General features: G+C 48.7%; 1 protein-coding gene across 3 annotated transcripts in view; it reads left to right on the forward strand.

The window, feature by feature from the left end:
• The window catches only part of dync1li2 (dynein, cytoplasmic 1, light intermediate chain 2), a 20,559-nt gene extending 7,826 nt beyond the window's left edge, over nt 1-12,733 (forward strand). The window contains exons 5-14 of one of the 3 annotated variants that reach the window (XM_080844156.1): nt 3,084-3,256; nt 5,369-5,462; nt 6,129-6,264; nt 7,520-7,631; nt 8,082-8,141; nt 8,658-8,699; nt 8,981-9,098; nt 11,093-11,224; nt 11,529-11,543; nt 12,355-12,733. In XM_080844156.1, coding sequence (XP_080700282.1) covers nt 3,084-3,256; nt 5,369-5,462; nt 6,129-6,264; nt 7,520-7,631; nt 8,082-8,141; nt 8,658-8,699; nt 8,981-9,098; nt 11,093-11,224; nt 11,529-11,543; nt 12,355-12,467 — 995 coding nt within the window. In that variant the 3' untranslated portion in view covers nt 12,468-12,733. The remainder of the gene's footprint in view (nt 1-3,083; nt 3,257-5,368; nt 5,463-6,128; nt 6,265-7,519; nt 7,632-8,081; nt 8,142-8,657; nt 8,700-8,980; nt 9,099-11,092; nt 11,225-11,528; nt 11,544-12,354) is intronic. The other 2 variants (XM_080844157.1, XM_080844158.1) reach the window with 2 other exon arrangements.
• The last annotated feature ends 1,764 nt before the right edge of the window (nt 12,734-14,497 follow it).

Here is a 14,497-nt window from a genome sequence, read left to right on the forward strand (position 1 = left end):
CACACTCTAAGTATTATATGAAGTTCTGGAAACACTGGTCTGAGTAGAGTTTTCCATAGCTTTACATCAGTATCCTTACCACTATAATAAAGTCCTGGAGGACTCTGATCTGAGATCTGTGTTTCGACCCAGTTTAGGATACAGCAGGCTTAACCCATTGCCTCTCCCTGAGCATAATGAGTGGGTTGGCCCTGCTAGACATGGCTAGGCTCCTGTGACAGATGTGAAAAGAAAAGTGCAGCCAGAAATCCTGCTGAGCGATTTCTTCTAAGCATCTACATGGGTAGATCTGGGACTTAAATGGACAGTCTGATTTGGGAAGATCTGGGATTGTGGGGTCTTACGTGGACTCTCTGATTGGGCAGAGCTGGCTGCAGAAAATGAGGACACTTGGCTTAGGACAGATTTAAACTCGGAGCACTTGGTGAAAAGAACACACTTGTGAAGGAGTGCCTTGGTGCGAGTCGACCCGCTTTCAAGCATCACACCCCTTTGATCAAGCGCTGCAGCCAGTGGTCTTAAAGGTCAGCTCTGCAGTGACCTGTGTGTTTGTGTGTGTGTGCGTGTGTGTGTGTGTGTGTGTGCACTGTGGGGGAGGAGTGATGCAGGGAAACCTCATGCTGTCTGGTCCTTCATCAGGACAGAGCAGTGTGGTTGTCAGGGAAACGATCACTGAAGAGTTCACTGCTCAGTTGCAGTGGGGTTGGGGACAGAAACAGGAACAACAGAACTACTGTCAGCATCACTCACATCAGAGAAGCTGTACTGCAGCCTGACAATACCTTACAGTCAGGGAGTGATTGATTGAGGAAGATGGATGGAGAGAAAGAGAGAGAGAATGGGAAATAAAGACTGAAGAGAGAGAGCCTTGCAGGCACAGAGAAGGAAATGGAGAGAGGCAGAGAGAGAGAGAGGGTTGGGGGGGCTGAGAGACCAGGCTCTCTGTAATCTCTGGGGCTTTTATACTGATAGTTAGTTGAGTTCAAGTTATTCCGCCTCACCATTCTCGATAAAACGTACAAGCAGGGAATGGCCGAGGGGCCTGATTGTTGTTCCGCCTTTGTGTCGGGAGCGGAGGTAGTTCCAGCGCTGATTTGATGTCTGGGTAAAAGTGAGGGCCGGCATGGAGAGAGGTGTGACACAGCCTAGCAGCTAACCAAATTGAAGCAACACTCACTACTGTGTTGTCAAAACACACACGTCTGACATGACATAACATGTTGTACATGATGCACCCCAACGTTGCTTGACTCAGAACATTGCTATAAATATGCACAGCTTGCACGAGCGCGCAAGTTCACCTGTGACTGTTTTTGAAAGTAACAGGTAGCCTAGTTAGGTAACCTCTGACGTGCGTGTTGGGTGCATTCGAGACAACTCAGAATGTGGAAGGTCCGACATGATATTTCCCAGCTCTGACCTTTTTCTTATGACACAATGCCTCCTTATGCATCTTTATGCACACATTTAAAAGGTTTTTAGCCTTTGCTATAGTAAAGGCCTATGATAAGGTAAAGGCCTTTGATACTAAAGTAAAGGCCTTTGATAAATTGATTAAATGATGTACCTCACTGAACCTAGGATATTTTTTTTGTCAGAGTCTCAAATCGGAGCTTCAAGTAGCGTTCTAGTGCAGTTTTTTTTAATCGGAAATGTCTGTGTCCCGAGTGGTTTCGAACGCGGCATTGTGGGTCAAGCGAGGTGCTTTTGTTGAACTTCACGTTTCTACTACCGGAACGCAAGTGTGCTGTCTAAAAACGCACGCACGCACGCACGCACGCACGCACGCACGCACGCACACCCCTCCAGCATGTAGCCTAGCCTAGCCTGAGAAAGGCCCCTCCAGCATGTAGCCTAGCCTAGCTTGAGGAATGCCCCTCCAGCACGTAGCCTAGCATGAGGAAGGTCCCCATAGCACCCTGCCTCCTTCCGCTCTGCTTCAATGCAAACACAGGACAGCAGCTTATGCAACTGACCTGGAATGTTCTAGCGTGACCATGACCAAACGGCGGCCTTCAAGCCCCACGGTTGAATCAGCACTGTGTGTGAACATTACGCTGTGTAGCCTAGGTGTGGAAAAGCAGGGATCTGCTCCGAAAATACTCCACATGTGTGTTTACCAAGGTGCTGGCAGGCATGGCAAAGCTCTATGTGTTATGCTACAGTGCAATGCTAAGCTTTTCTTCCTTACCTATGCACTCTGAAAGCAGGCTGTGTTTGGCCTAGGCACCTCCTGCTCCACTCTCTCTCAACTACACATATATATTCTGTGTTTTGTTCTTGTTGTCAATATGCCTTTAAAGCTCGGCGAGGTTTTTGTCCCAGAGTCATAAAAAGAACACCCCGGAAAACCTTTAGTGTTCTACATGTATACCACTTGTGCACCAATGTTTTTAGTTGGAGGAAATGTACAAAAACAAAAAGGTCTAAAACAGTCTACCAGGCCCCAGTCCCCAGAGGGTGAGTCGTGGCTGTGGGAAGCTGGAGGATCAGGCTGCTGTGACTGCCATGTTGGGTGGAGATTAGTGGCTCCATTTAGCCTCTGGTAACTCATGACATTTGAGACTGAACGCTTTCTGAGTTGTGTCAACGCTTCAGGTTTAATACAGTTGCATTTTTTTGTCCTCTTCCAGTGTATCTCTCTCACGCTCTCTCCCTCATCACCCTCCCTCTCTCTTACCTACCTCATTTTTTCTTTTTGTGCTGACAGTTCTCTATAGCCTATATTTTCTATCAATTCTATTGCATCAATCAATCTACATTTCCTTCCCTTATCTTCCACTCCCACTTTTGTGTTTTCTCTCTCTCTCTCTTTCTCTCTTTTTCTCTCTCTCTCTTTCTCTCTCCCTCTCTCTCTCACTCACTCACTCACTCACTCACTCACTCACTCACTCACTCACTCACTCACTCACTCACTCACTCACTCACTCACTCACTCACTCACTCACTCACTCACTCTCTCACTCAGGACTTGCTTTCATAAAGTGATATGGAGTGATATGGACCAGTTGATAAATATGGAGGATATTGACTGTTTATAATAATTAAACTAAATGGCAATTTCTCTGTCTCCCTCCCCACAGTGATGAAAGCCTTCCAGGAGTATACGGAGCCTGAGCAGGCCGACAGCGCGCAGACCTCTCCCCAGAGACGAGCCCCTGCCGCCGGGGGAGAAGACGAGGGGGTGCTGCTTCCTCTCGGAGACAACGTCCTCACACACAACCTGGGCATTCCAGTGCTAATTGTTTGCACAAAGGTTAGCAGAGCAAAGTGTTCCCTTAATCCCTCATCACCTGAACTGGGCAGATACTACCTGGGGTTGAGTAAGGATTGTTGCGCTAATAGGCAGAGTTCGGTTGGGGTTCTTAGCGTATTTCTGTCATCTCACGGCACCATGTGTGTTAGTGGCTCTTCTAATGCCACTGCTTTAACTTTAGAGATGTTGAGGCACATGCATACATTATTAAATTCATCACACGTTGCACATGCTTAGCAAACATCGTTTTTATTGGGCCTGATTATTTAGCGAGTTCCCCTGTCCTCTCTGCCACACATTGACTCACACCCTAACAGGGAACATGCATGACAACTAGCTGTGTTTGCCTCTGGATGGCTCTCTGTGAGAACATGCTGCTAAAGGATTTTAACATTGTCTGATGTGGGGTTTATAGTTCTGAAGTGCTGATGGTGGGTGGGTGGGTGGGTGGGTGTGTGTGTTCAGCAGGTTAAGTTGTGTGTGCTACCAAAGTATTCATACAATTTGTGTTTTTAGCAAGTTATTAATAGTATGGTGTGTGTGTGTGTGTGTGTGTGTGTGTGTGTGTGTGTGTGTGTGTGTGTGTGTGTGTGTGTGTGTGTGTGTGTGTGTGTGTGTGTGTGTGTGTGTGTGTGTGTGTGTGTGTGTGTGTGTGTGTGTGTGTGTGTGTGTGTGTGTGTGTGTGTGTGTGTGTGCGGGTCCGTCTAGGCCTGGGGGGTATTGGGCGGGGGAATTGAAGAGGCAGTGTTATTGAGCAGGAGTGTGTTGTGAGGAGCATGTGATGCAGGGATGAACACAAGGCTGAGACGTTCCACCCTCCAGGCTCAGCAGCCTCTATAAAGAAGTCCTTTCACTGCGGCCTGATTTACTCATCCTCAAGGACTCTCAACACACACACACACACACACACACACACACACACACACACACACTCACACTCTCACACAATGCATCACAGCTTTCTGTTCTTCCACCTTCCACTGTCCAGTCCATCGTGTCCTTATTGGCAAACAGTGATGAATCCTAATCTCCCTGCTTTTAATTCAGCTAATGATGGTGTGTGTGTGTGTGTGTGTGTGTGTGTGTGTGTGTGTGTGTGTGTGTGTGGCCGTGGAGCGCAGGCAGGGGGTGTGTGTGTGTGTGTGTGTGTGTGTGTGTGTGTGTGTGTGTGTGTGTGTGTGGCCGTGGAGCGCAGGCAGGGGGTGTGTGTGTGTGTGTGTGTGTGTGTGTGTGTGTGTGTGTGTGTGTGTGTGTGGCCGTGGAGCGCAGGCAGGGTGTGTGTGTGTGTGTGTGTGTGGGTGGCAGTGGAGCACAGGCAGGGTGTGTGAATGCTACAGCCTCATGCTGAGTCGCACTGGCAGATGGAGAGAGATTGCGCCAACAATCTGTCTGGCCTAAATGATTAAGGAGTGATCTGTTAGTACTGGCTGTGAACGAGTTGTTTGATGTGTGTTTTGACTTGTTTGACAACACACACACACACATGGTGAGACACTGCGGGATGCCTGTGTTTCTTATTGGCCTTGGAGAGCAGTTGCCCATAAGATTGATTAAGGAAGCCTGTTGGAGTGTGTGGGTGTTTGTGTGTTCATTGGAAGTACAAAATGTATGCATGCATGTAAACTATTAATTAAAAATCAATACATTGTCAACACGGGCGTGTGTTTCGGCAGGTGGTGCATGCCAGCCGGGTGTATATTAATGTTTCATGGGCACCGCGTGCATATTTAATGAAGCCGTGTGGTGCCCGTTGCCCTGCCATCTCCATGGGGAGGAAGCGCCTGGCTTTCACTGAGTCATGCTCCAAGATGGCTGTCCACCGAAACGCCATTCAGGGGAGGGGGGGGGGGGGGGGATGGATGTTGAGCCTGAGCCTTCATCATTGTTATGCCCTTAAGAGCCTTGTTTATCGCTCTATCTCACATACTCTCTTCTCTCTCTCTCTCTCTCTCTCTCTCTCTCTCTCTCTCTCTCTCTCTCTCTCTCTCTCTCTCCTTCCTCTATCCCCCTCTATCCCTCTCTCTCCTCCTCTATCCCCCTCTATCCCTCTCTCTCCTCCTCTATCCCCCTCTATCCCTCTCTCTCCTCCTCTTTCCCGCTCTGTCCCCTCAGTGTGACGCTGTCAGCGTGTTGGAGAAGGAGCACGACTACAAAGAGGAGCACTTTGACTACATCCAGTCCCACATCAGACGATTCTGCTTACGATGTATCCCTACCACAGTCTGTCTGCCTGTCTGCCTGTCTGTCTGTCTGCCTGTCTGTCCGTCTCTCTGTCTCTCTGACTGTCTGTCTGTGCCTTTCTGCCTGTCTGACTGCCTGCCACTCCAGGTCATCCACAGGAAGGGTCCAGTCTGCAAAATACCTTTATGTTGACCTAACATCAGTACCAGACTAATGGGAACATAGCAATGACCTAACATCAGTACCAGACTAATGGGAACAGAGCAATGACCTAACATCAGTACCAGACTAATGGGAACAGAGCAATGACCTAACATCAGTACCAGACTAATGGGAACAGAGCAATGACCTAACATCAGTACCAGACTAATGGGAACAGAGCAATGACCTAACATCAGTACCAGACTAATGGGAACAGAGCAATGACCTAACATCAGTACCAGACTAATGGGAACAGAGCAGTCTGTGTCGGCAGGCAGAACCCTCACCACCATACAACTGCTTAACTGATTTTTTCATTTCTGAAAAGAAAAGAATATAGAAAGAATGTTAAATTCTCAATTCCTGATTTAAAAGTTAGACTGGTCGCACTGTTTGTTGTTGGGTCACTATTGAATAAATACAGTATTTGCATAACGTGACCTGCCTTGTTACCGGCGCCTCGTTGGCATCCTTAACACGACCCCCTCAGACGGAGCTGCCTTGATCTACACCTCAGTGAAGGAGGAGAAGAACCTGGACCTCCTCTACAAATACATAGTGCACAAACTCTACGACTTCCACTTCACCACCCCCGCCTTAGTGGTCGAGAAGGACGCAGTGTTCATGTGAGGCCCTCCTGCCGTCTCCCACACACACACACACACACACACACACACACACCCGCCTTAGTGGTCGAGAAGGACGCAGTGTTCATCTGAAGACCTCCTGCCGACTCCCACACACACACACACACACCACACACCACATGCATGCTGACACTGAGACACAGGCCACGCTTGAAGTGAGCGCAGGACACCACTCTAATTCAGCAAGACACAGTTTTAATGGCTGGGGAACAAACAAGTGTAGCAGCACTACTGAATGAGCTTGTTATTGGGGAGTGTGTCCATCTCCTTCCTGGCTAGCTTAATGCAGTGCTGCTGTAAGGTGGAAACCATCCTGGCTAACTTAATGCAGTGCTGCTGTAAGGTGGAAACTATCCTGGCTAACTTAATGCAGTGCTGCTGTAAGGTGGAAACTCTCCTGGCTAACTTAATGCAGTGCTGCTGTAAGGTGGAAACCATCCTGGCTAACTTAATGCAGTGCTGCTGTAAGGTGGAAACTATCCTGGCTAACTTAATGCAGTGCTGCTGTAAGGTGGAAACTCTCCTGGCTAACTTAATGCAGTGCTGCTGTAAGGTGGAAACTCTCCTGGCTAACTTAATGCAGTGCTGCTGTAAGGTGGAAACTCTCCTGGCTAACTTAATGCAGTGCTGCTGTAAGGTGGAAACTCTCCTGGCTAACTTAATGCAGTGCTGCTGTAAGGTGGAAACTCTCCTGGCTAACTTAATGCAGTGCTGCTGTAAGGTGGAAACCATCCTGGCTAACTTAATGCAGTGCTGCTGTAAGGTGGAAACTATCCTGGCTAACTTAATGCAGTGCTGCTGTAAGGTGGAAACTCTCCTGGCTAACTTAATGCAGTGCTGCTGTAAGGTGGAAACTCTCCTGGCTAACTTAATGCAGTGCTGCTGTAAGGTGGAAACCATCCTGGCTAACTTAATGCAGTGCTGCTGTAAGGTGGAAACTCTCCTGGCTAACTTAATGCAGTGCTGCTGTAAGGTGGAAACTCTCCTGCTCACTAGGCCAGCTGCAGAGGTAGAGGAGTGTTTATGGAAGGTGTTGTGTCTAGTCTCAGACTGTGTGTATCCCCACAGTTCATCTCCGACCGTGCGCATCCCCACAATGAATCCACCTCATCTGTCTGAACCCGTTTGTCATTGTAGTGGTTTTACAGTAATGAACTTCCTGATATCAGTGTCGAGTGTCGAGTGTTGAGTGTTGACTCACACCCACCTGCTCTGACGCCCGCCTTTCCTTTAGTCCGTCCGGATGGGACAATGAGAAGAAGATTGCCATCTTGCACGAAAACATCACCAACTTAAGACCTGATGACCCGTTTGAAGACGTCATCGGGAACCCACCAGTCCGGAAGGTGAGTTATTGACTTACTTACTGACAGACAAACGGACTGACTGACAGACGGAAGGAAGGAAGGACGCCTGTTACAGCCTGGTGTCTTTAAATGTGTTTTTAAATGCTTTTCTTTCTGTCTTTGTTTCTTTCCCTTTCCCCCGTTCTTTTTTCTCACTTTCTCTTTTTTTCTTTCCCCTTTTCTTTATTGTTTTTCTTTCATTTCTCTTCCATCACCTTCTCTCTACCCATCTCTCTCTCTCTCTCTCTCTCTCTCTCTCTCTCTCTCTCTCTCTCTCTCTCTCTCTCTCTACCCATCTCTCTCTCTCTCTCTCTCTACCCATCTCTCTCTCTCTCTCTCTCTCTCTCTCTACCCATCTCTCTCTCTCTCTCTCCCTCTCTCTCTCTCTCTCTCTCTCTCTCTCTACCCATCTCTCTCTCTCTCTCTCTCTCTCTCTCTCTCTCTGTGTAGTTGGTGCATGATAAAGAAGTGTGTTCTGAGGACGAGCAGGTCTTCCTTATGAAACAGCAGGTTTGTGATCACATGACCTTCTCCATTTTGAATCACCATGACGACCTGCCCTCGTGTTTTGGAAAATGACTGTAGGCAAGCCTCTCCTCTGAGGAAAATGCGCTCTCTCTCTCTCACACTCACAAACACACACACACACACACACACACAGACTCTAGCAGGCCAATTAGCTCAATTACCTTCAGTCTCCCAGGCTTCTATCATCATTTCCCACCCATCAATCACCCAGAGTAACCAATTAGGGCCGGGTAAAATCTATCAAGTTTGTGTAATTGGATGAGAAAGACCCAGAGGGAGGTTAAGTAGCTCTGCTGAAGATGCCTCTGGTATTCTGTCTGAAATCCTGGATTAGCCTGACCTGCAGTCGGTACTGGTCACTACCAGAGCCTTAGATAATAAAAGCAGTTGTTGTTGATGTCATGTGTTTCCCATGGTCCGTATGCTGGTGTTGTAGCCGGCAGTATTCAAAGCAGTAGTTTGAAAACTAATTGTGTTTTATCCTCTCCCTAACTGTAGTCTCTGCTAGCCAAACAGCCTGCCACGCCCACAAGAGGAACAGTAAGTGTGATTCATGCACACACACACACACACACACACACACACACACACACACACACACACACACACACACACACACAGCCATGACCACTGTGCAGACTCTACAGTGGTCACAGTACTGTGCTCTCAGTTGTTAACCCTAGTGTGTGTGTGTGTGTGTGTGTGTGTGTGTGTGTGTGTGTGTGTGTGTGTGTGTGTGTGTGTGTGTGTGTGTGTGTGTGTGTGTGTGTGTGTGTGTGTGTGTGTGTGTGTGTGTGTGTGTGTGTGTGTGTGTGTTTCAGGAGTCACCTGCACGGACCGCCTCCGCCTCGCCCCGGCCCACTGGTCGCCCCGGCCCCACTAACGTGGCTAGCGTATCGCCCATGACAACGGTGAAGAAACCGGACCCCAACATGAAGGGTGAGTGCCTGAGCCTGGGGCCCAGCAGCAGCAGAAAGGGACGCAGGGCTGTGTGCAGAGGCCCTCTCTATCTCTGGGCTCCTGGCTGTAGTGCTCTGTAGCCGGAGGAGGAGGAGGGAGGAGGAGGAGGAGGAGGAGGAGGAGGAGGGCTGTGTGCAGAGGCCCTCTCTATCTCTGGGCTCCTGGCTGTAGTGCTCTGTAGCCGGAGGAGGAGGAGGGAGGAGGAGGAGGAGGAGGAGGAGGAGGAGGAGGGCTGTGTGCAGAGGCCCTCTCTATCTCTGGGCTCCTGGCTGTAGTGCTCTGTAGCCGGAGGAGGAGGAGGGAGGAGGGAGGAGGGAGGAGGGAGGAGGGAGGAGGAGGAGGAGGAGGAGGAGGGCTGTGTGCAGAGGCCCTCTCTATCTCTGGGCTCCTGGCTCTAGTGCCCTGTAGCCGGAGGAGTAGGAGGAGGAGGAGGAGGAGGAGGAGGGATGTGTGCAGAGGCCCTCTCTATCTCTGGTCTCCTGGCTCTAGTGCTCTGTAGCCGGAGGAGGAGGAGGAGGAGGAGGAGGGGGAGGAGGAGGAGGAGGGATGTGTGCAGAGGCCCTCTCTATCTCTGGTCTCCTGGTACCTCGAGTCTGCTCAGTGCTGGTCTCAGTGCTGGTCTCAGGGCTCAGTGCTGGTCTCAGTTCTGGTCTCAGTGCTGGTCTCAGTGCTCAGTGCTGGTGTCAGGGTCGGGCTCTGGTGCTATGCAGCTGCAGCCTGTAATGGAATAGCACTGCACTGTGAGGAGGCCAGCCATGCAGAAACAGCCCATCCTACTGTAACCTGAGTGGGCTGTAGTGCTGTAGAGCCTTTCACATCTCTCCTTCTCTTCCCCTCTCTCTCCTTCTCTTCCCCTCTCTCTCCTTCTCTTCCCCACTCTCTCCTTCTCTTCCCCTCTCTCCTTCTCTTCCCCTCTCTCTCCTTCTCTTCCCCACTCTCTCCTTCTCTTCCCCTCTCTCCTTCTCTTCCCCTCTCTCCTTCTCTTCCCCTCTCTCCTTCTCTTCCCCTCTCTCCTTCTCTTCCCCTCTCTCTCCTTCTCTTCCCCTCTCTCTCCTTCGCTTCCTCTCTCTCTCTCTCTCTCTCTCTCTCTCTCTCTTGTCTTTCTCTTTCTCTCTGTCTTAACCCCCACACCTTACTGTGCATGGCCTCATTTTCTCAGTCTTTCTTCACTTATTGTCTTTTTCTGGTGATCCATGGTTTGAGACGAGTGTGTATCCAGTGTCTGAACGGTGGGAGTTTGAGACTAGTGTGTATCCAGTGTGTGAACGGTGGGAGTTTGAGACTAGTGTGTATCCAGTGCTCTTCTGTGTGAACGGTGGGAGTTTGAGACTAGTGTGTATCCAGTGTGTGAACGGTGGGAGTTTGAGACTAGTGTGTATCCAGTGCTCTTCTGTGTGAACGGTGGGAGTTTGAGACTAGTGTGTATCCAGTGTGTGAACGGTGGGAGTTTGAGACTAGTGTGTATCCAGTGCTCTTCTGTGTGAACGGTGGGAGTTTGAGACTAGTGTGTATCCAGTGCTGTTCTGTCTGAACGGTGGGAGTTTGAGGCGTGTGTGTATCCAGTGACTGAACTGTGGGAGTTTGAGACTAGTGTGTATCCAGTGCCCCCTAGAGCTGAGTGTACCAAAGCAAGTGCTCTGTTTTCTCTGGCATTGCAGACAGGACTGCATAGTCTATCACATAGTGCTGGATCATGGAGCATGCCCACACATCGCGTCATTTACCTCGCCAACTTCATCATTCTGGAATAATGCAAACAGATTTTGTTTTTGCTATGACTTGTTGTTCACCTGAAAGAACTTTTTTTGCTTTTGTTGATTTTGGTGTAGGATATTCCCGATCCATGTTCTATTTGTGGAGCACAGGTCATTTTGCCGTGTGTGTGTGTGTGTGTGTGTGTGTGTGTGTGTGTGTGTGTGTGTTAGGATAGGTTGCTAACATTGCTAAGCTAACTGACATGCTTCCTCTGGCAGGGGCGGCGGCCAATGAGGGAGTGCTGGCCAACTTCTTCAACAGCCTGCTGAGTAAGAAGACGGGCGCCCCTGGGTCCCCTGGCTCCCCTGGCACGGGGGCCGCAAGCGTCCAGGGATCTGCCAAGAAAACAGGTACGACCCGCCGACACACACACACACACACACACACACACACACACACACACACACACACCATCTTCTATTCTCTCCATGACACACACAGCCTGCCTGTCATTGCCTTTGGTCCCTGCTGTTGTGTGGAGGTTTACTCCTAGAGCCTGATGGTGTGTGTGTGTGTGAGAGAGAAAGAGACAGACAGACAGGACAAGGAGAAGAGAGAGGGGAGGTGCTCAAATAGGCCAAGTGCTGTGGAGGAGGCCCAACCACCCGTAAGCCCTCTCCTCCTCCTCCTCCTCCTCCCTCCTCCCTCCTCCAGCGCCAGTGGAATCGGGTGAACAACGTTCTGGCATGAACCCCACCCCCCAGTGATGCGTCACGCTCCGTGACATCATGGCCTAACGCTTAAAACTCATCCTGCTGCATATCTCACATCATGGCTTCTTCACCCCCACCCCTCACAAATACACATTTATGGCATTTAAAAAAAAAAATACTTTTGGTTTCTCGCATTTAACAGAGCTGCAGTTTGCAATAATGTTTCCAATATTGCACTGTTGTTGGAAAAAGCCTTTGTTACGTTCATGATGAAAACCCCTCTCTGGAAATAATTTGCATGTCAAACTCACCAAGCAAGATAATGGTGCCGAGTGAGACCTGAACGCCTGGAGAAAGTCCCGTTTCAGGTTTCACCCAGTGCAGTGCAGTGATACATCAGTGGTGTCTTGGTGAATGCCCACAACCTGTTAAGTCACAGCTTTTAGACTGAAACAAAGTGCATGTCGCTGAATCTCATATCTCAGGCTGTTGTACGGCAGTTCGTCGACCGCTGTGTAATTTGTGAACTGCAGCTTCTAGGGTTCATCCGTGCCGTTTTACTTACCCGTGCTCTGAATAGCCGTACTCTGAACTAAAGACTCGTCATCTCATGTGCATGGAGTCCTCACGTTTGATTCCCTCTGGTGTTCGATGGCTATTTTTGCATGAGCGTCGCTGCCCAGTCTCCGTCTTTTAAGGCATGGAGCCCCACAACCCACGCGTCTGCACACTCCATGAGTCTGTGGTTGTCTGTGTAAACCCTTGCGCTCTCTCCCACAGAAACTACAGGAGATTACTTTCTGTTTTTGTCTCTCCTCTTTCTCAAGGGCAGAAGCCGGTTTTGACTGACGTCCAGGCGGAGTTGGACCGCATGACTCGCAAACCCGACGCCATGGTAACGGCCAACAACACCCCCCCAGCGACGGAGAACGAGGCGTGACAGCCGCACTAACAGCAACGTCCTTCAAAAACAAACAAAAAAAACTCTGGAGAAACAAACAAATCAAGCAAACAAAAAAAAATTCAGACAACAAACACACTCACCGACATGCATACATAAGCAAAAAAGAAACAACTTTGACCGTATGACCAAAATTCCCCCAAAGCATAAGGTCCAGTTTGCAGCCGGGCTCGGTTCTGGCCGAGGTAGCGAGATGCTGATCAAACGCATTGGCTAAAAGAAAGGACGGGGAATGTGTAGAGAAGCCCGGAGCGTGAGGGAGGGAGGGAGGGAGGGAGGGAGGGAGAAGTCAGAAAGGCTTGGCAGAGTTCACTCTTGTTTCATAAACCCTAATGTTCTCGCTCTCCTCAACATCATTTTTTTATTCCGTTTTTTTGTTTGTTTGTATGTTTTTGTTTGTTTTTGACCCCTTTTCGTGAGGCACGCAAGGCTGAGTTGAGTTAGGGGAACACTTCTACTCGACGAGGGGAATTAGTTTTCGCTCGTTCGTCCTGCCCTCTTCTGCTCCCCCTTAGCCAGTACCCTCCATCAGCAGCTTCCTGCACAGCACATCCTAACCTCCAAAGTACCGCTGTGGCTTTAGGGGTAGCCCCCCCCCCCCCCCCCCCAAAACAAATGATCCAATATGTTCCATTTCCTCGAACACGAAAGCTCTGTAGTATGTATGAAATCAGATGGTTTATCGATACTGTATGTATTTATAAAGAAAAATCCAAGCTTTTGTTTGTTTTTTCCCCCCCTCCCCTTTGTTTAGTTTCTCTCCTCCTAAATGGTTCAATTAGGTTTTGATCACTGAGCGTTCACCTAGAATGTGTAACTCCACTGATGTTTTGACACTAACATGGCACACTCCTATTGGCCAATAGCATTACGAGACGCTGTCTGTCGGAGGGCTACTGCGCCATCACTGAGGATCCTGTACATATAATGCAAAGAAGAAGAAAACAAATATTTGCTATACAAGCTTTTTTTTTTTGGTTTGATTTTTTTGTACAAAACAAATGCAATTATTTTAGCATAATATTAATGAAGAAGAACTTCAGAATGAAACTGAGAAAGTCTGGATTGGGAAGGACGATGAGTAATGTGATTAGCATGGCAAAGCTTTCTTTTTTCCATGGCTAGCTACAGGAATATGTATGTTTTTGAGTAAAGAGGCCACCAGGACAGCATCTTTTCCTTTAAAAAAACAAAACAACAAAAAAAAAGGTTGAAAAAGCCTCCTAAAGTGCCTGGCACTCGTGCTGTTTGTGTCGTAGTAGAGGTGCTGGTCTCGAGGAGAGGAATTGCACTGGAATACAAACGGTAAATGGTTTTCTCTTTTGTCCACGTCGGTTCCCAATTAATTTATTTTGTTTTATTTGTTTTGTATTACTTACATCTGTGGTCTTTGCTTGATTTTGAATATTTTTGCTTCCATCGGTGGCCTAGATGATATTGTTCAGCTGAGCAATAGAGAGCATGCCTTTCTTTTTCGTTTTCTTTGATTAGTGAAGTAGATGAGCGTGGCTTGGCCAGGTCCTTAGCTGCACAAGCATTAGAACCAGCTGTAGAAGGAACCCATTAGATCCATCAGAACCAGCTGTAGAAGGAACCCATTAGATCCATCAGAACCAGCTGTAGAAGGAACCTAGTAGAACCATCAGAACCAGCTGTAGAAGGAACCCATTAGATCCATCAGAACCAGCTGTAGAAGGAACCCATTAGATCCATCAGAACCAGCTGTAGAAGGAACCTAGTAGAACCATCAGAACCAGCTGTAGAAGGAACCTGTTAGAACCATCAGAACCAGCTGTAGAAGGAACCTGTTAGAACCATTAGAACCAGCTGTAGAAAGAACCCATTAGAACCATCAGAACCAGCTGTAGGAAGAATCTATGTGCCCAAGAGGAACAAGTTTAGCTCCACTCACTCACAAAATATCTCAACAGCGGCAGGCCAGGTGACATGCATGGAAAGTTGATTTGTGTGGATTTTTAAAAGAAATGGATTTCTCCTCACACATGGAT

The sequence above is a fragment of the Sprattus sprattus genome (genome assembly GCF_963457725.1).
Source record: "Sprattus sprattus genome assembly, chromosome: 8".
Lineage (NCBI taxonomy): Eukaryota > Metazoa > Chordata > Actinopteri > Clupeiformes > Clupeidae > Sprattus > Sprattus sprattus.